A 22,497-nucleotide genomic window follows, 5' to 3' on the forward strand; every position below is an offset into this window, starting at 1 on the left:
ATAATGACCCCCCTGGGCGATATGCCGGGATGCCTGCTGAATGATTTCAGCAGGCATCCGGCTCTGGTCCCCAACCGGCTAGCGGTGGGGACCGGAATTCCCACGGGCGTATGGATACGCCCTGTGTCCTTAAGAGGTTAAAGTGTAAAAATAAAAGTAAAAAATAAAAGTAAAAAAAAAATTTGAAAAATCCCCTCCCCCAATAACAATGTAAATGGTCCCTTTTTCTCCATCTTACCCCCAAAAAGTGTAAACATTTTTTTTTAATAAGCATGTTTGGTATCGCCGCGTGCGTAAATATCCGAACTATTACAGTATAATGTTAATTATCCCCCACGGTCAACGGCATGAATGTAAAAAAATAAAGTTCAAAATTGCTGCTTTTGTATTACATTTTATTCCAAAACAATTTGATAATAAATGTATTAAAAGTTTTATATATGCAAATGTGGTATCAAAAACGTGAAAGTGAAGTACAGATCACAGCGCAAATAATGAGCCCTCATACTGTCGCTTATACGGAAAAATGATAAAGTTAAAGGTCAGCAAATTAGAGGGATTTTAAATGCACCAATTTGGTTAAACAGTTAGCGATTTTTTTTAAAGCGGTACAATAATAGAAAACTATGTAATTATGGGTATCATTTTATTGATCATCGTATTGACCCACAGAATAAAGAAAACATGTCCATTTTACCGTAAACTGCACAGCATGAAAACTAAACCTTCCAAATTTGGCAAAATTGCGGTTTTCCCCACACAAATAGTATTTTTTTGGTTGCTTCATACATTTTATGGAAAAATAAGTGATGTCATTACAAAGAACAACTGGTCACGCAAAAAACAAGCCCACATACTAGTCTGAGCATGAAAATATAAAAGAGTTATGATTTTTAGAAGGCGAGGAGAAAAAAACAAGTAAAAATAAAACTCCTTAAAGGGGTACTCCCAGGGAAAACTTTTTTTTTTTTAAATCAACTGGTGCCAGAAAGTTAAACAGATTGGTAAATTACTTCTATTAAAAAATTTGAATCCTTCAAATACATTTAATGGGCTGTATACTACAGAGGAAATTCTTTTCTTTTTGGATTTCTCAGATGTCATGACCACAGTGCTCTCATCTCTGTCCATTTTAGGAACTGTCCAGAGCAGCATATGTTTGCTATGGGGATTATCTCCTGCTCTGGACAGTTACAAAAATGGACAGCAGAGGTCAGCAGAGAGCACTGTGGTCATGACATCAGAGAAATCCCCTAAAATGTACTGGAAGGATTAAGATTTTTTAATAGAAGTAATTTACAAATCTGTTTAACTTTCTGGCACCAGTTGATTTAAAAAAAAAAAAAAAGTTTTCCACGGGAGTACCCCTTTAAGGCCCAAATGGCCTCAGTCCTAAAGGGGTAAAATCAAACATTTTGTATCACATGACTCCCTAAAGACGTGATATATTTCTTTCTCCGAGTTGTCCCAAAAAGGATCAGCTGATTTAAGACATTGTAACCAACTATTTCATCACCACACATTTCACACATCAGGTTATGTCTGAATGTGTGTGGTAAGTTGTTCGGAGACTACAAACAAACCAGCTGTCATGTCCTGGCTGAGCTCAAATATTTTTAGTATCTTACCTGCTGTTGAGAAAGCCCAGGAGCCAGCACAGTTGCCTTGATCAAGTGGCTGATGGATCATTCCTGGCCACTTGTCAGCAGCATTGAAGTAAGCAGGCAGGATATCATTCTTCATGTTCATCTGTACGGTAGAGAGTCCAGAAGTCAATCATTAATAATGACAATGAGTTGTCATTTTTATTAAATATAACTTATTCAGCGGAATCTTTCTTTATAGCTGTATATTGCTTGTTCTTGTTTTTATTATTTTCAGAATTCATATAAATGGAAGTCAGTACTTAGCACAGTTTGGCATCCTTGAAATGGAATGGAGCTCCGGTATAAAAGGCTTATGCAAGAAAAATAACGCAGTAATGCTTGTGTCACATTATAATAATTGTATAAGAAAAGTATGTAACCATTAAATTGTAACATCACTTTAACCTTCTATGGGGTAAGCATACACCATAATAGTGCCCTTATGACTTATAATTAGCTTTTACTTTACCATCTTAAACAGTGTAAACCTGGCTATGTTTTAAAACAGTTAATACAACACATGTGAATCAATGTGTTTGTGCAAACAGATCATAGATATCATCACTTTCTTTTTAACCATCAAACACAAAAATACATCTGCCTCTTCAAGAAAATGTCAACTATTTACACTGACGTATATACTTGGAAGCACACAAGGATTTCCTAAATAGGCAGACTCTTACTGGGTCTAGTCCTATGGGTCCTTAGTGACTTCATTTGTCCCAAGTCATGGAATTTTCCAGTCACTTGTCCCAGGGCAGTCTTTTCTTCTCAAAGGGAATGGTAAAAAAAAATGATGTTCACTCAACAGTGGCAAGTAATGTTTCATTCCATTAATACTTATACAGAGTGGAGTGGGCTCCGGACTTCCTGAGTGGAAGCTGCTTGAAAAAAGATGGCTTAATCACATATGCATTGTGCTTCCTCTCTTGGGATCTGCCAAAACTCACACCCCGGCCCCAATCTCAGGAAAGAGCTATGACTGGAGGATGGAGAACTGGCACATTCCAGTAGCATGTTAACATTATTACCCTTTGTGACTAGACAGCAGTCTGACTGCATTTATAATGATCACAGAAACATGGAACTATTAAGGACAATTTATTAGCAGCAAGCCACAAGTTATCTCTAGTGTTACTTTTACTGGCTTATCTGTCAGTTCCTCCAATTTGCTGGCATTCTACATAGTATTTGGAATCATACTATTTAGTGAAGAATTCCTGTAGTATACTTACATGTAACTCATTCATGTTCATAACAGAAGAAGGTGGCTTTATTGTTCCAAGTCGATACTGGATTCCTTCATCCAATGTCATGCCCCAAAATTGGCTATAATTACCAGCGTTCCATCTACAAAAAAAAAATACATTAAAAACATCTCAAATAATACTTTTATCATTGTGTTTTCTAAGTAGTTAATTCCTAAGCTCCCTCTAGTGGTGGCTGCCAGAAGACAGAATTTTATAATTTGAAGGGATAATACCAAGATTACAACCTATCCAGACCATAAGTGATAAGTGTCAGATCGGCAATGGTCCAACTTCTGGTACCACCAAGATCACGAGAACAGGAATCTTGACTGTCTCTGTTTGAATGGAGTAGAGCATGCACACTGTTGTTTCACAAAAACTCTATGGGACTGCTAAACTTAGCACTGTTTTCAATCAGTAACCCCCCATTCTTGCGATTATTGGGGGACCCAGTGTCTGGAGACCCACTGATCAAACAGTGATTAACGGTAATTTTGGGATAACTCCTTTAACTCTCTGACTGTGTCGGGTTATTTGGAATTCTGTAACAGGAAGTGGAGCTCTGATTCCCTATAAAGATTTGTTATCAAAGCAATTATTGAATGCAAAGCCAGAAATTGATTTGAAAAGGGAAGAAGTCCCAGTCTTTCTTTTATACATGGCATTCAGGCCTTCATTTATGATCTGTTCCTAGCTTTGTATTAAATAATTACAATTAAAAACCTGAACACAAAAAGCCTGTCTATACAAGATTAGTAAATTAATTACATTCACTATGTTAGGAGGCAGAGGTTAGAACGGAATTAAGCTTACCCATAGGAACCTCGATTGACAGCATCAATGATTCTTGGGCTTATAAGACAGGGGTTCTGCTCACAATGCCAGTTGCCATCTGTAGTGCATGTGCTGAGAGAGAAAAGGGGTATGTTTGCATGATTAATAACTAATTCTATGACTGTGAAATATATTGTACACAATTTTTTGTTGGAGATTTATTGAAATAAAATCAGAAACCTTAAGTGCCCCATTGTTCCATTTACATTGTTCAATGTCATGCTAATAAAAATTATTTGCTTTGGGTAGACTCTACATTTTAATAGTACTATTTCATGAAAAAGGGGACAAAGTTGCTCTTAGATCTATACAGAATTCTGACAGATGTGACTTATACAACCTTTTAAATCAGCAAGTCCAATGGGGAAAAGATAGATGATCACCCGTAGACTAAGTATTTTTTAAACAGTAACCAAAGTTACGGACAAAGATTTAAAATACGGTAAATAAATGCTTTGTTAAAGTCAGGGACAACCTTTTCTGAGTATCAAACCCTATTTATCAGGTCCTAAAGATGCATAAGACAATATTATTTACATTTTAAAAAGACCGGGAATTGACATAACACATAGAATTGTCCAACCTTTTGGAGTGACTGCTGAAGAGAATTTTCACTAGATTTTAGATGGACATAGGCTGGATAAGTCTTGGCTCACTACTGCTCTTCTGACTCACCTTAAAGGAGAACTCCAGAATATAAAAATTGTCAGTAAAAAAATAAAGATGTACATACCTTCCTCCGCTCCCCCGGGGCCGCCGGTAACCGGCTCCGGTCTCCGCCGCGATCCTCTTCCTGGTTGCTGGTGGTCGGCGAGTCATACTGCACTCAGCCAATCACCGGCCGCAGTGAAGTTCTGACTCTGCCGGCGATAGGCTGAGCGGTAGTGTGAGAATGCTTCAAGAAACAAAATTCTTCACTACACTGGCACCTGCTGCCGGGGCCGAAAATGTCACACTGCCGCTCAGCCTATCTCTGGCCGAGCCGGGACTTCACTGCAGCCGGTGATTGGCTGAGTGCAGTATGACTCGCCGACCGACAGCAACCAGGAAGAGGATCGCGGCGGAGACCGGAGCCGGTTACCGGAGGCCCCGGGGGAGCGGAGGAAGGTATGTACATCTTTATTTTTTTACTGCCGGCAGTATGGGGGGACAATTTTTATATTCTGGAGTTCTCCATTAAGGGTCTATTCACACATACAGTATTTGAAGCTGTGTTCAGTCATTTAGTTTATATTGAAATAAGCAGCATAAATCCTGCACATAAAATCCTGAGCATCAAATATGCACAGGACACTGTACATGTGAATACACCCTAAATGATTTTCAGGAATTTGAGTCAGAAACTGATGATACAAATTGACCATACATGTCTTATAGTTCTCACACTTATCCACAACTGAACCCTGGTGCCCTAGTAATCTCAAATATTACCCTGTCACAAAAGAAGACAAAGGTGTTATAAAGAAGGTGTATAATACAAATACTGTACAATGACTGTTGGTATCTGTGTGATCAGATTTGCGATGACACCGTGGATGTCAGTGGAAGCAAAAAAAAAAGCTACGATGTACACTGTTGACTAAGATAATTCTATCAGTCTGAAAGTTATGAGCTACAGAGAGATATAGTGAACCTTGCCTAAATGTGCTTTCAGTCTAAATTATATCAATAAAATAACATAGTGGGAATTGAGAGGGACTGTGTGGATTGAAGTGCGATGTACACGCACAGTACTGTATGTTGTGTTTGCATGCAGACAGTTGGATGTGAAGGAGACAAACTCCAGGGTATAAGGATTATGTGTTGTTCTTCGCTATGCGTTTTAAGACTTCAGCTTCCTTTTAAGGCTGCATACAGAACTCTAAGTTTAGAAGAAGCATTATCCTGGGAATCTCAGTGTTTAAGCCCTACTGATTTTCTTACTGATGCACAACATTAAATCACTGCCTGAACAAGGAGAGCGGTGTGCGAGAACAACTGAGCACTAAACAGGTTTTCAAAAATATAAGTCTCATAAGGAAAAACAGATTGGATTAACACAATGTGCAACTGTATATAAATTATTTTTTTGTGTACACAATAGATGTTATACATGCAAATAACCGTATACAATGTATGGGAATTTACATTATGTTTGGCCTCCGTCATGTTATGGCTGCATCTTGCATGCAGAAGGGGGAGCATGTACTACTTGATCATGATTGTATTATGTAATTAGCAATATCAGTCTATAGGCGGGATATAATGTGAAGGTGACTGTCATTCTTTTTTTATTTATTATTATTCTTAATTATTTATTATGCATCAATAGCCACCTTTTTTACTATGGTATTTCCACTGTGAGCGCATCATTATATTTTATACTATGGTCATTTCATTGTGAGTTCATGCATGCTTGGGAAAGAATTAATTCATATATTTTTTTCATTAAACAGTTATGTACGGGTGGGGAGGGGTAAATGTTGGCACCCCTGAAAATTTCTAGAAAATGAAGCATTTCTCACAGAAAAGGATTGCAGTAACACTGGTTTTGCTATTCACATGTTTATTCCCTTTGTGTGTATTGGAACTAAACCAAGAAAGGGAGGAAAAAAAGCAAATTGGACATAATGTCACACCAAATTCCAAAAATGGTCTGGACAAAATTATTGGCACCCTTAACTTAATATATGCTTGCTTGCACACCCTTTGTGCACACCCTTTGGAAAAAGTAACTGAAATCAGTCACTTCCTATAACCATCAATAAGCTTCTTACACCTCTCAGCCGGAATTTTGGACCACTCTTCCTTTGCAAACTACTCCAGGTCTATCTTATTGGAAGGGCACCTTTTCCCAACAGCAATTTTAAGATCTCTCCACAGGTGTTCAATGGGATTTAGATCTGGACTCATTGCTGGCCAATTCAGAACTCTCCAACGCTTTGTTGCCATCCCTTCCTGGGTGCTTTTTAACGTATGTTTGGGGTCATTGTCCTGCTGGAAGATCCAAGATCTCGGACGCAAACCCAGCTTTCTGACACTGGGCTGTATAGTGTGACCCATAATCCATTGGTAATCCTCAGATTTCATGATGCCTTACACACCTTCAAGGCACCCAGTGCCAGAGGCAGCAAAAAAATAAAGAAAAACATCATTGAACCTCCACCATATTTCACTGTAGGTACTGTGTTCTTTTCTTTGTAGGCCTCATTCTGTTTTCGGTAAACAGTAGTATGATGTGCTTTACCAACAAGCTCTATCTTGGTCTCATCTGTCCACAAGACGTTTTCCCAGAAGGATTTTGGCTTATTCAAGTTCCTTTTGGCAAAATGTAGTCTTGCTTTTTTTATGTCTCTGTGTCACCAGTGTGGTCCTCCTGGGTCTCCTGCCTTAGCGTTTCATTTAATTTAAATGTCGACGGATAGTTCGCACTGACACTGATGCTCCCGAGCCTGCAGGACCGCTTGAATATCTTTGGAACTTGTTTGGGGCTGCTTTTCCACCATCTGGACTATCCTGCATTGACACCTTCATTTTTCTCTTCCGTCCACGCCCAGGGAGATTAGCTACAGTGCCATGGGTTGTAAACTTCTTGATAATGCTGTACACTGTGGACAAAGGCAAATCTAGATCTCTGGAGATGGACTTGTAACCTTGATTTTTGATGTTTTTCCACAATTTTGTTTCTCAAGTCCTCAGACAGTTCTCTTCTCCGCTTTCTGTTGTCCATTCTTACTGTGGCACACACAGACACACAATGCAAAGACTAAGTGAACTTCTCTCCCGGTGTACATCCTGTTCAATGTATGCAATCCTTGAACAGCAGTTTGAGGGTGCATATTGCTGTGCAGGCTGTGTGCGATCCTGGATCTAGAGGAGCAACTGGCAACACTGAGATGAATTGACAACTTGACAATTTGCTGTCTCCCTGGTGCCAGGGTTCGGCATGTGGTGGAAAGGGTGGACAAATTACTAGGGGGGGCTGGGGATGACCCAGCTGTCGTGGTCCATGTGGGAACCAACGACAGAATACATGGTAGGTGGAGGTCCTTGAAGAATAATTACAAGGAACTAGGTGCCAAGCTGAAGGGAAGGACCTCTAAGGTTGTGTTCTCTGGAATACTTCCTGTGCCATGCGCATCGCAGGAAAGACAGCGGGAGCTTAGGGAGTTAAATGCATGGCTTAAGTCGTGGTGTGAGGGGGAAGGGTTTGGGTTTTTAGAGCACTGGGCTGACTTTTCATTGGGGTACAAACTCTATTCTACGGATAATTTGCACCTGAATGGAAGGGGGTCTGCTGTGCTGGGGGAGAGAATCCTGGAAGGGGTGGCTGAGTATTTAAACTAGGTGAGTGGGGGGAGGATAATAAAGCAAAGAAAGCAGACAGTGGGATGGATAGGTTAGAGAGGGGTCAGGACATAATGGCGGGTGGAGAGGAGTCCTGTGGGGGGAGGTTAAGAACAGTGGATAAGGAGATTCATGCGTTACAAACCAGCTGTAAAAATAAATGTAGCCCGAAAAATTGTAATCCCAATAATTCAAAAAATTCCATTAGCCCCAATAACTCAATAACTACAATAAGCCCCATTAACTCAAAAAATACCATTAGCCCCAATAACTTAAATAACAACGTTAGACGCAATAACGCAAAAAATCCCATTAGCCCCAATAACTTAAATAATAACGTTAGACCCAATAACTCAAAAAATCCCATTAGCCCCAATAACTTAAATAGTACAATTAGCCCTTATAACTCAAAAAATGACATTAACCCCAATAACTCTGAAAATCCCATTAGTGAGACTATATGTGTAAAACTTAATGGAAATGTAAAGTGTATGTTCACAAATGCCAGAAGCCTAGCAAATAAAATGGGGGAGCTTGAGGCCTTGATACTGGAGGAACATATTGATATAGTTGGGGTCACTGAGACATGGCTGGACTCCTCGCATGACTGGGCTGTTAATCTGCAGGGGTTTACATTGTTTCGCAAGGATAGAATGAACAGAAAAGGTGGTGGAGTCTGTCTGTATGTAAGAAGTGGTATGAAAGTCAATGTGAACGATGCCATAGTGTGTGATGATTCTGAGGAGGTGGAATCACTGTGGGTAGAATTACAAAAGGAGGGAAATACTGAAAAAATAATATTTGGTGTAATTTACAGACCCCCTAATATCACTGAAGAGATAGAAGGTCGGCTGTATAAACAAATAGAGAGGGCCGCCCGGGCAGGTACAGTGGTAATAATGGGAGATTTTAACTATCCAGATATAGATTGGGGCCGGGGGTTGGCTAAAACTACAAAGGGGAGAAAATTCCTAAATTTATTGCAGGATAATTTTATGGGCCAGTTTGTGGAGGACCCAACAAGAAGTGATGCCTTGTTGGATCTGATCATTTCCAACAACGCAGAGCTGGTTGGTAATGTAACTGTGCGGGAAAACCTTGGTAATAGCGACCACAATATAGTTACTTTTGACTTAAAATGTAGAAAACAAAGACAGACGGGGAAAGCAAAAACATATAACTTTAAAAAGGCAAATTTCCCTGGGCTGAGGGCTGCACTACAGGACATAGACTGGGGGGAGGTGTTCTCAAATACTGATACAGAAGGTAAATGGGACATCTTTAAATCAACTCTAAATAACTATACAGCTAAATATATACCAAAGGGGAACAAATATAAACGATTAAAACTAAATCCTACATGGCTGACAAATGAGGTTAAAAGAGCAATAAACAACAAAAAAATAGCCTTCAAAAAATACAAATCTGATGGGTCAGCTATAACATTTAAACAGTACAAGGAGCTTAATAAAATCTGTAAAAATGTAATAAAAACAGCAAAAATTCAAAATGAGAGACAGGTGGCCGAAGAAAGCAAAACTAATCCTAAATATTTTTTTAGATATATAAATACAAAAAAACCAAGGACAGAGCATGTAGGACCCCTTAATAATGATAATGGGGAGGTTGTCACGGGCGATCAAGAGAAGGTGGAGCTACTGAATGGGTTCTTTAGTTCTGTATATACTATGGAAGAAGGAGCTGACATTGGTCAGGTCAGTGCTGGTAACACATCATATAATGTATTGAACTGGCTTAATGTAGAGATGGTACAAGGTAAGTTAAGTAAAGTAAATGTAAGCAAATCTCCAGGGCCGGATGGACTACACCCAAGAGTTCTTAGAGAGGTAAGTTCAGTAATATCTGTACCCTTGTTCATGATATTTAGAGATTCTCTGGTGTCTGGTATTGTGCCAAGGGACTGGCGCAAGGCTAATGTGGTACCAATCTTCAAGAAGGGCTCTAGGTCTTCGCCAGGCAATTATAGACCGGTAAGTCTAACGTGCATTGTGGGTAAATTGTTTGAAGGACTTATAAGGGATTACATACAGGAATACATAGGGGATAATAGTATTATAAGTGATAGCCAGCATGGGTTTACTAAGGATAGAAGTTGTCAAACCAATCTAATTTGCTTTTATGAAGAGGTGAGTAGAAGCCTTGACAGAGGAATGGCTGTGGATATAGTGTTTCTGGATTTTGCCAAAGCATTTGATACTGTCCCTCACAGACATCTGACAGGTAAGTTAAGGTCCTTGGGCTTGGAAACTTTAGTTTGTAACTGGATTGAACACTGGCTCATAGATCGTACCCAGAGAGTGGTGGTAAATGATTCGTACTCTGATTGGTCCCCGGTTATTAGTGGTGTACCCCAAGGTTCAGTACTGGGCCCGCTGCTGTTTAATTTATTTATCAATGATATAGAGGATGGTATTAACAGCTCTGTTTCTATCTTTGCAGATGACACCAAGCTTTGTAGCACAGTACAGTCTATAGAGGATGTGCATAAGTTACAAGATGACTTGGATAGACTAAGTGTCTGGGCATCCACTTGGCAAATGAGGTTCAATGTGGATAAATGTAAAGTTATGCATCTGGGTACTAATAACCTGCATGCGTCGTATGTCTTAGGGGGGATTAAACTGGCAGAGTCACTGGTAGAGAAGGATCTGGGTGTACTTGTAGATCACAGACTACAAAATAGCATGCAATGTCAGGCTGCTGCTTCCAAAGCCGGCAGGATATTGTCATGTATAAAAAGAGGCATGGACTCGAGGGGCAGGGACATAATACTCCCCCTTTATAAAGCATTGGTACGGCCTCACCTGGAATATGCTGTTCAGTTTTGGTCGCCTGTTCATAAAAGGGACACTGCGGAGTTGGAAAGGGTGCAGAGACGCGCGACTAAACTAATATGGGGCATGGAACATCTTAGCTATGAGGAGCGATTAAAGGAGTTACAATTGTTTAGTCTTGAGAAGAGACGTTTAAGGGGGGATATGATAAACGTATATAAGTATATAAATGGCCCATACAAAAAATATGGAGAAAAACTGTTCCATGTTAAACCCCCCCAAAGGACGAGGGGGCACTCCCTCCGTCTGGAGAAGAAAAGGTTTAGTCTAAAGGGGCGGCACGCCTTCTTTACCGTGAGGACTGTGAATTTATGGAACGGTCTACCTCAGGAACTGGTCACAGCAGGAACAATTAACAGCTTTAAAGCAGGGTTAGATACATTCCTGGAACAAAATAACATTAATGCTTATGCAGAATTATAAAACTACATCCCTTTCCCTTATCCCCTTACATCCTTCCCTTCAATCCCCTGGTTGGACTTGATGGACGTATGTCTTTTTTCAACCATACTAACTATGTAACTATGTAACTTGGAGAGGAGTCTCCTGCTCACTGAGCAAGTACTCTTTGGGGTAGAGGTGGGGGAGGATAGTGGGACGGAGGTGCAGGACAGTCAGGCAGTTAGCTGGGTTATAGTTAAAATATGGGGTAGAGGGAAAAGTGTCAGGGAGGCTAGTCCTGAACTGGCATACCCCAACAAGTTTGCCCGGTTGGCAGATGAGGGGGATGCCATTTCAGAGCTAGCAGTACTGCAGCAAGATACTGCCTCTGACCACCAGGGGAGGGTCTGCTCCAGTAAGGAGGAAGGGAGGAGTGCAGGGCAGGCCAGACAGGTACTGGTAGTGAGGGACTCAATTATTAGGGGGACAGACAGAAAGATCTGTCACAAAGACCGGGATCGCCGAACAGTGTGTTGTCTTTCTGTAGCTCGAGTTCAGCACATCGCATATTGGGTTGACAAATTGCCGGGTGGGGCTGGAGAGGACCCAGCAGTCATGGTACATATTTGAACCAATGACAAAGAGTTAGGTGGAGTGTCCTTAAAAATGATTTACCAGAGAGGCAGTGGGAGATTAGGGAGGTAAAAAAGTGGCTCAGAAGCTGGTGGAGGAAGGAGGGGTTTGGGTTCATGAAGAACTGGGCCGGCTTCGCTGTCGGTTAGCGGCTCTACCATAGGGATGGGCTGCACCTCAATGGGGAGGGTGCAGCTGTGCTTGGGGAGAAGATGGCTAGAAGGGTGGAGGAGTGTTTAATAAGCCCCCCCTCTCTATCTACACTAACTTCCCCCTCTGTTGTTGGTCCCCTGCCCCCCAGTCCCTAGTTTAACCCCTTAACGACAATGAACGTAAATGTACGTCATGGTGCCGTGGTACTTAATGCATCATGGCGTACATTCATGCTCCGTCATGACCGCGAGCACCGGACTGATGCTCGCGTCATGTGTGGCAGGTCCCGGCTGCTATCAGCAGCCAAGGACCCACCAGTAATGGCGGATATCCGCGATCGCCCAGATGTCCACCATTAATCCCTCAGATGCCATGATCAATACAGATCACGGCATCTGCGGCAATGCGGTACTTTAAAGTGATGATCGGATCGCCCGCCAGCATGGCGGTCGGAGGTCCCCTCACCTGGCTCCGGCCTTCTCCTGAGGTCTTCTGCTCTGGTCTGAGATCAAGCAGATCATGTCCGATAACACTGATCAGTGCTATGCCCTATGCATAGCACTGAACAGTATTAACAATCAAAGGATTGCTATAGATAGTCCCCTATGGGGATTATTAAAGCGTAAAAATGAAAGTAAAAAAAGTTTACAATCCCCTCCCCCAATAAAAATGTAAAACGCCCATTTTTCGTATTTTACCCCCATAAAGTGTAAAAAAAAAAAATGGTCCTTAAGGTCAAACTGGGCTTGGTCCTTAAGGGGTTAACTATATAAATAGCAAAAAGGTCAAAAATTTAAGTGTAGGCCCTTTAAAAAATGATAAGGTAGAAATGATAAACGGGGATCAGCAAAGAGCAATATATTAAACAAATTCTTCTCCACTGTATTCACCGAGGAAAATGAAATGCCAGGTGAAATACAGCGAGATAAGGTAAACTCCCCAGTACAGGTCACCTGTCTAACCCAGGAAGAAGTACAGTGCCGCCTACAAAAAATCTAAATAGACAAATCACCTGGTCCAGATGGCATTCACCCCCGTGTTCTAAAAGAATTAAAGGAGAACTCCACCCCTAGACATCTTATCCCCTATCCATTGAATAGGGGATAAGATGTCTGATCGCGGGGGTCCCACCGCTGGGGAAACAGGTGAGTGCCACATGCTATATTGCGGGGGTCCCCAGCGGTGGAACCCCCGCAATGAGACATCTTATCCCCTATCCTTTGGATAAAATATTGGTGCATAAAATGAGAAGGATTAGGCTGGGGGGAGAATGAGTGTAAGTGGGTAAGTAACTGGCTCAGTGATAGGAAACAGAGGGTGGTTATTAATGGTACTTATTCTGATTGGGTGACTGTTACTAGTGGGGTACCACAGGGGTCAGTCTTGTGTCCTGTCCTATTTAATATATTCATTAATGACCTTATAGAGGGGTTGAATAGTAAAGTAGCAATCTTTGCAGATGATACTAAACTCTATAAAGAGGTAAACACAATAGAGAACAGTGCACTGTTACAAACGGATGGATCTGGATAGGTTGGAGGTTTCATCTGGGAAGTGGCAGATGAGGTTCAACACTGATAAATGTAAGGTTATGCACATGGGGAGGAAAAATCTATAACAAGGGGGCATCCTCTACGTTTAGAGGAAAGAAGGTTTCTACACCAAGTGGTCATGGTGAACTCCGTAAAAGAGTTCAAAAGGGGTCTGGATGCATTTTTGGAGAGTAATAACATTGCTGGTTATGTATACTAGATTTATAGGGACAGAACGTTGATCCAGAGATTTATTCTGATCATATGGGAGCCGGGAAGGAATTTTTACCTCTAGTATGAGGGTTTTTTGCCTTCCTCTGGATTAATTGAATAGGGACTCATTAGGGTTATTGGTTGAACTTGATAAACTCTGGTCTTTTTTCAACCTTATGAACTAAGTTACTATGTTATCTGCTTTCAGGTGTGATTTTTATATTGCCCACACCTGTTACTTTCCCCAGGTGAGTTTAAAGGAGCATTACATGCTTGAAACAATCTTATTTTTCCACAATTTTGAAATGGTGCAGACCATTTTTGTCCAGTTAATTTTTGGAGTTTGGTGTGACATTATGTCCAATTTGCATTTTTTCCTCCCTTTTTTGATTTTGTTCTAATACACACAAAGGGAATAAATATGTGTATAGCAAAACATGTGTTACTGCAATCATTTTCTTTAATAAATTCTTCATTTTCTAGAAAAATGTCAGGGGTGCCAACATTTACGGCCATGACTGTACATACACACACATTAACACAGATACACTATATAAATCCATTCACAAACACACATACAAAATGTGGCACACAACCACATGTATATTTGCCTTTGCTGGTAAAAGGTGAACATCTCCCATGTAATGTTCACATTTCATCAGAAGATGGCAGACAGCATTACATACAGCATGTAAATGAACATGTGCCGGAGTAGGAAAGCAGGGAAAGGAGTCAGGAGGAACAAGGGCACAAGGCCATGTGTAATGGGTATATAGTAGACATTCCTATGGCTACTCAACTGTCTTTGTAAAATTATTGCTATTTGTCTTTCTCTATGTTTAGGAATATTTGACGTCATCTACTACATTATTCGTCTGCCCAGACTTTTATGTTATGCTATGTGTTTTTGTTTTGTTTATTTTTTTTTTTTTATTGTATTCTTCACTGATTACATATTGATGCTGCATTTGCAGGTATATTCTGGCTATGGAAAATGTCTATTTTTTAATCTAGGGATGCTAGTACTTTATAGGGATGGTTTTGTAGTAATAGGTTATCATGGTCTGTACCCCTACATGTTCAAGGCAATGTACAATTCAGGTGCTCTTTTTTAGTCCAATCTGTGTTTGCTTTTCCCTGTGAGATTTGCACACACACATATATTTCTAGGAAGGGGCCAAAGCATGATGGTTGTATCTTTGGGGTTAACTCCTCCATTTGTTTGCAATGAGGCAAAGGATCAAGTGGTAACAGCCTCACTGGTGCACCCATTTTATTGTGGCATAGGGACCTGTCCACAAAACTGACACATGCCACATTCTCATTAATCCTAGTCACAAAGAGGTCTTTCTGTGCTAGCCCCTATTAATTATTTAAACCACATGGAATTCCTGGGTGAACATTTATTTAGCACTCAATTGCAATTTTTCCATTTTCCTTGGTCATCCTATATTTTAATATTTCAATTTCCAGTCATGACATCATTTTATAATTATAAAAAAAAAAATCAGTCATACCAGTGAGGTTGAGATGTAGGGGATGGAAGTAAAAAGCATAAGTGCCTTCTTTTTAATGATATTGAGGGGACATGCAAGCACATGACAACCTGTCACCTGTACATACAGTTTATGCAACATGAAGTGTCTATTGGTCACACACTTGGCTTCTTGTTTTTAGTATATCTTTTATCGCTGTATTGAAAAACAGTTATCAACACTTTTCAATATAAGAAAATGTGCCACATGTGAACCTCCAAATGTGGAGAGCATTATTGCCTTGTTGAGCCCTTTTGCTTGAACACAAACTGTGGAGGTTACAAGACAACCTCAACAGTGAAATGTATCATAAAAATGTTGTAATACTTCTTTCCCCAGCACTTATCTTTAAATGTTGTTCTTGGAATAACTGAATGTATTGTCATGTGGCTGCAATTATTCTATATAGGAGGCGTGTATGTCCTACCATACAGTTATGGATGATGAGACAAAGAGCTCTGAGCAAATACTTTGTTCTCCTTTCAGTTTCCAGTCAACTTAGAAAGAACATTACAGCGTGCTTTCCCCTTTGTCAGCCTGCCAGAATTCCTAATCAAATTAGATCTCTGTCTCTGGAGAAAATTATGTGGAGGAGAGGTGAATGTCCCATACAAAGCAGTTCTACAACAAGCTGTGGCCAGTGTGACAGTATAGGGCAGAACTGGACCAGAAACTTCATGTAATAGTTCGATATGAAAGGACAGTCCGATAAAATGTACCCACTAAACACATGTTCACACAGCAGATTTGTTCCAGAATTTCTGAATGGCGTTTGTAAAAATGAATGCACTTAACTCTAATCCTATGGGTGATTTATGGCACACAATAAACTGATTTTTGTGACTAGACCAAAGGGGAAGAGGCACATTTTCACATTTTCTGCGGCAAGATTTACACTGCGGAATTTCCACAATGGAAAATTCCATGCAGAAATTCAAGATTTATTCTACCGTCAATTTATTTTGGTGGTGCCAGCTGCAGACAATATCAGCAGCGTGGATGAGCCCCAAGATACAGCAGTGTGAAGAGACCCTAAGAGTACGTTTGCAAATCAACATTGTGATGCAGATTTTCTACAGCTAATTTTCTTATTAACTTACCATAAGAAAATCTGCAGTAAAATACGCACCTGTAAATAGACTGTAAGGCTGGGTTCACACGGTCAGAAAACGTGTGGAATGTCTGCACGGAAAACAAGTGCAGACATTCCATACATATAACTAACCAGCGGGTGCTAGTTTCAAAAGATGCTCGGAAATGCATGGTTTCATAGATGGCAGTACATTTCCTTGCGGACTCTGCAGGAAGAATAGAAAAGTCTATTCTTTTTGTGGATGCCGGAATCTGAATTTCCACGCCATAAATTCTGCCATGTGAACAATACAGCAGAATCCCATTGAAATCAATAGGACTCTGCTGCACTGGAATGTCTGTGTGGACACTCCACAAAGGTTCAGCCCATGTGAACACAGCCTAAAGATCACGTGGTTTGCAGAAAAGCTGAATGCTGTATAGTTTGGAGCTATATTATAGCAGCTTTGTGTGTCTCCACCCCAAGACTGGATTCACAAGTGTACCCTAGGTAATTGAGGAAGGTCCTTGTTCCTTAGCTTGTCAGGAACTTTCAGACACACAGCATTGCTAGTAAAAGAAGTGCAGAAGTGCAGTTTTCTGCAACAGGTTTTCCTCAAGGATTCCCTGTATATTGCTGCATTCATTTTCACTTGTATTTTAAACTATATTTCACATCCTGTTTAGCAAACTGTGCCCAGATGTCATTAACATGTTTGACTGCATATTTCTTTTTTATACTTTACAATAAAGCCAGAGTTAGTGATCCAAGTAACTGCTTTTCCCTTTAGGGGAGAAGACACGTGACAGTGACAAGAAGTTTGTGATTCTACCATGATTGTTGGCTAACCAAAAATCTCCAAGGAGTTCTAGCTTTATACAAGTTATTGAATCACTCTCCTGAATGAACTTTCTCTATAAAAAAAATTCAAAGTTACTTTAAGTGATTTTATGGTTAGTCATCATTTGGATCTGCAACATATACATAGCCCTAATGCATATGCTGTACTTGAGCTCCAGATCACAAAAATTGTAAACAGAGCCTATAGCCTGTTTCAGTGTGTAGCAGACCTCTATTCATTTACTACTAGGTATAATCTACTTACCATCGATTGCAGTTGTCTTGATAAGTTGCCCCATTTGGATAGTGCTTGTCATTTTTGACACATACTGGAAGAAAAGAGGCACTGTGATTAGGACTAGTCACCAACACAGAAAATCAGAAAGTAGTAGAAATTCTAGCAATTATTTAGGTCATAAGACTTTTGTTTCATCACTTTTATGCTGCCCAGATCATAAATACATGATCAGGGTGGTTCTTAGTGGCTTCTGCCTGCCCAGTTTATTTGATAGATCTCTTCCTATACCCAAACAGAGAAGATTGAACAATCTAGGCAAGATGAACAGAATGAAAACCTCAGGACTGCCCTGCATGGTTGAGGCAGCATGAAAGTTATGACAAGCTCCATTTAAAAAATACATTTGACATGGTTATAAGGAAACCATATCAAATCCACCATTCAAACAAACAGGTAACATATGGACAAAGTCACTCTTGATAGTAATGAACTTCCTTGAAATTATTACTTGCCCCTGCAATTTATTAGGAACAGGTTGAAGGCTGAACAACAATACAACATTTTGTGGAGTAAATACATTTTTCGTGCAAGTTGTTACCTTTACACCAATACCAGATATGTACAGCTCCCCCCCCCCCCTTCATTTTACTACTTTTGCACAATGAAAGCATTTTTAGAAATACATTTTTTTTTATAATAATCATTTTCGGATAGCCTTAACTTTATTTTTCCATCAATGTAGTTTCATGAAGGCTTGTTTTGCATGAAGACATCAGTCATAAAATCGCTTTTAATTCATTTTTGTCATTTACTTTTTAGGAGTAATTACCGTAGGTGGAAAAAAGCAATTCTGGCATTGGTTTTTTGGGGATTGATTTTAACAGCATTTTTTTTCTTTACAGTAAAACTAACATTTAAACTTTATAATGCCTGCATAACTTGTTACAAATGCCATAATTGCAAATATCTATTTTTTTTTTCATTCAATTTAAAAAAATTTGCAGTATATGGGGATATTAGATTACATTTTTTTATATTTTACTTTTCATTTTATAATACCCTTTATTTAATTGGCTGCACAATGGCCAATATATATCAATGTACCAGAGGACAGAAATTGTCTCATTTGGCCACAGCAACCAATGACAGCTCAGATTTAATTTTACCAGAGCTTGTTAAAATATGAAAGCTGTGACTGGTTGTTATGGGCAAAACCAAAAAAAGTTGGTTTCAGGCAGATTGAAATATCTGTACATAGATGAGCAAAAAAGCTGTCAAAACCTTAACTATTATTTTATTGTATTTCTATATATATATGGCATCACTGCATGACATTATATTAACCCCTTAAGGACCAGGCCATTTTACACCTTAGGACCCGGCCATTTTTGAAAATCTGACCACTGTCACTTTAAACATTAATAACTCTGGAATGCTTTTAGTTATCATTCTGATTCCGAGATTGTTTTTTCGTGACATATTCTACTTTAACATAGTGGTAAAATTTTGTTGTAACTTGCATCCTTTCTTGGTGGAAAATCCCCAAATTTGAGGAAAAATTTGAAAATTTTGCATTTTTCTAACTTTGAAGGTCTCTGCTTGTAAGGAAAATGGATATTCCAAATACATTTTTTTTAATTCACATATACAATATGTGTACTTTATGATTGTATCATAAAATTGTTGAGTTTTTACATTTGGAAGACACCAGAGGGCTTCAAAGTTCAGCAGCAATTTTCCAATTTTTCACAAAATTTTCAAACTCACTATTTTTCAGGGACCAGTTCAGGTTTGAAGTGGATTTGAAGGGTCTTCATCTTAGAAATTCCCCACAAATGACCCCATTATAAAAACTGCACCCCCCAAAGTATTCAAAATGACATTTAGTCAGCATTTTAACCCTTTAGGTGTTTCACAGGAATAGCAGCAAAGTGAAGGAGAAAATTCACAATCTTCATTTTTTACACTCGCATGTTCTTATAGACGCAATTTTTGAATTTTTACAAGGGGTAAAAGGAGAAAATGTATACTTATATTTGTAGCCCAATTTCTCTCGAGTAAGGACATACCTCATATGTCTATGTAAAGTGTTCGGCGGGCACAGTAGAGGGCTCAGAAGCGAAGGAGCGACAAGGGGATTTTGGAGAGTACGTTTTTCTGAAATGGTTTTTGGGGGGCATGTTGCATTTAGGAAGCCCCTATGGTGCCAACATTTGTAACCCCATCTCTTCTGAGTATGGAGGTACCCCATAAGTTGACCTGAAGTGCACTACGGGCGAACTACAATGCTCAGAAGAGAAGGAGTCATATTTGGCTTTTTGAGAGCAAATTTTGCTCGGGGGGCATGTCGCATTAGGGAAGCCCCTATGGTACCAGGACAGCAAAAAAAAAAACACATGGCATACCATTTTGGAAACTAGACCCCTTGAGGAACGTAACAAGGAATAAAGTGAGCCTTAATAGCCCACATGGGTTTCACGACTTTTGCATATGTAAAAAAAAAAAAAAAATTACACTAAAATGTGTGTTTCCCCCCAAATTTCACATTTTTGCAAGGCTTAATAGCAGAAAAGACCCCCCAAAATTTGTAACCCCATCTCTTCTGAGTATGGAAATACCCCATGTGTGGACGTCAAGTGCTCTGCTGGCACACTACAATGCTCTGAAGAGAAGGAGCGCCATTGAGCTTTTGGGAAAAAAATTTTTGGAATGGAAGTCAGGGGCCATGTGCGTTTACAATGCCCCACATGGTGCCAGAACAGTGGACCCCCCACATGTGACCCTATTTTGGAAACTACACCCCTCACAGAATTTAATAAGGGGTGCAGTGAGTATTTACACCCCACTGGCATTTGACAGATCTTTGGAACAGTGGGCTGTGCAAATGAAAAATTAAATTTTTCATTTTCACGGACCACTGTTCCAAAAATCTGTCATACACCTGTGGGGTGTAAATGCTCACTGTACCCCTTATTACATTATGTGAGGGGTGTAGTTTCCAAAATGGGATCACATGTGGGTATTTATTTTTTTGCGTTTATGTCAGAACCGCTGTAAAATCGTCCACCCCTGTGCAAATCACCAATTTAGGCCTCAAATGTACATGGTGCGCTCTCACTCCTGAGCCTTGTTGTGCGCCCAGAGAGCATTTTACGCCCACATATGGGGTATTTCCTTACTCAGGAGAAATTGCGATACACATTTTGGGGGTCTTTTTTTTCTTTTAACGCTTGTGAAAATAAAAAGTATAGGGCAACACCAGCATGTTAGTGTAACATTTTTTATTTTCTTACACTAACAAGCTGGTGTAGCCCCAACTTTTCCTTTTCATAAGGGGTAAAAGAAGAAAAAGCCCCCCAAAATTTGTAGTGCAATTTCTCCCGAATACGGAGATACCCCATATGTGGCCCTAAACTGTTTCCTTGAAATACGACAGGGCTCCGAAGTGAGAGAGCTCCATGCGCATTTGAGGACTAAATTAGGGATTGCATAGGCTGGACATAGGGGTATTCTACAACAGCGATTCCCAAACAGGGTGCCTCCAGCTGTTGCTAAATTCCCAGCATGCCTGGACAGTCAGTGGCCGTCCGGAAATGCTGGGAGTTGTTGTTTTGCAACAGCTGAAGGCTCCGTTTTGGAAACACTGCCATACAATACGGTTTTCATTTTTATTGGGGGGAGGAGGGACAGTGTAAGGGGGTGTATATGTAGTGTTTTACTCTTTATTATGTGTTAGTGTAGTGTTTTTAGGGTACACTCGCACTGGCGTGTTACGGTGAGTTTCCCGCTAGGAGTTTGAGCTGCGGCGAAAAATTTCCCGCAGCCTAAACTTGAAGCAGGAAACTTACTGTAAGCCTGCCTGTGTGAATGTACCCTGTACGTTCACATGGGGGGGGCAAACCTCCAGCTGTTTCAAAACTACAACTCCCAGCATGTACTGACAGACCGTGCATGCTGGGAGTTGTACTTTTGCAACAGCTGGAGACACACTGGTTGGAAAACCTTCAGTTAGGTTCTGTTACCTAACTCAGTATTTTCCAACCAGTGTGCCTCCAGCTGTTGCAAAACTACAACTCCCAGCATGTACTGATCACCGAAGGGCATGCTAAGAGATGTAGTTATGCAATAGCTGGAGGTACGCAACTACAACTCCCAGCATGCCGAGACAGCTGATTGCTGTTTGGACATGCTGGGATTTGCAGTTTTGCAACATCTGGAGGGCTACAGTTTTAGAGAATACTGCAAAGTGATCTCCAAACTGTGGTCCTCCAGCTGTTGCAAAACTACAATTCCCAGCATGCCTAGACAGCAAACAGTTGTTTGGGCATGCTAGGAGTTGTAGTTTTGCAAGATCTGGAGGGCTACAGTTTAGGGACCACTATATAGTGGTCTCAAACTGTAGCCCTCCAGCTGTTGCAAAACTACATATTCCAGCATGCCCAAACAGCTGTCTGGGCATGCTGGGAGTTGTAGTTTTGCAATATCTGGAGGGCTACAGTTAGAGACCACTGTAAAATGGTCTCAAACTGTACCCTTCAGATGTTGCTAGGCAATTCACCAGCTTCCCTCGGATCCAGACGCACGTCATCGCCGCCCGCCGATCTCCGTTGCCCGCAGCCTCCCTCGCCCGCCCGGATCGGTAAGTGGATCGCCGCCCGTCGTTTCCCCGTCCTGCCCTGCCTATTGTGGGTGGGCAGGACAGGGAAAATGAAAGTTAACGTCGCGTCTAGACCACCAATAGCAGGGATAGGAAGGGTGGCACCCCTGCCACCTCACTCCTATCGCTTCAGGGGGATCCTGGGTGTCTTAGAAACCCCCGATACCCGTTACATTACGGGTCACCGGGTCATTATAGTAAATTCACTTGAGATTTGCCGCGATCGCCGACATGGGGGGGTCTGATGACCCCCCTGGGCATTTGCACGGGATGCCTGCTGAATGATTTCAGCAGGCATCCCAGTCCGATCCCCGCCCGGCGCACGGCGGGGA

At 40.7% G+C, this 22,497-nt stretch overlaps 1 protein-coding gene across 1 annotated transcript in view; it reads right to left on the reverse strand.

Moving 5' to 3' along the window:
* Positions 1-22,497, reverse strand: part of TINAGL1 (tubulointerstitial nephritis antigen like 1) — a 118,053-nt gene that overhangs the window by 33,248 nt on the left and 62,308 nt on the right. Inside the window, exons 3-6 of the mRNA XM_056556979.1 lie at positions 17,536-17,599; positions 3,710-3,802; positions 2,882-2,996; positions 1,629-1,749 (exon numbers count right to left, since the gene is read on the reverse strand). Of these exons, the coding sequence (XP_056412954.1) occupies positions 1,629-1,749; positions 2,882-2,996; positions 3,710-3,802; positions 17,536-17,599 (393 nt within the window). The remainder of the gene's footprint in view (positions 1-1,628; positions 1,750-2,881; positions 2,997-3,709; positions 3,803-17,535; positions 17,600-22,497) is intronic.

The sequence above is a fragment of the Hyla sarda genome, chromosome 2 (genome assembly GCF_029499605.1).
Source record: "Hyla sarda isolate aHylSar1 chromosome 2, aHylSar1.hap1, whole genome shotgun sequence".
In the NCBI taxonomy this organism is placed as follows: Eukaryota; Metazoa; Chordata; class Amphibia; order Anura; family Hylidae; genus Hyla; species Hyla sarda.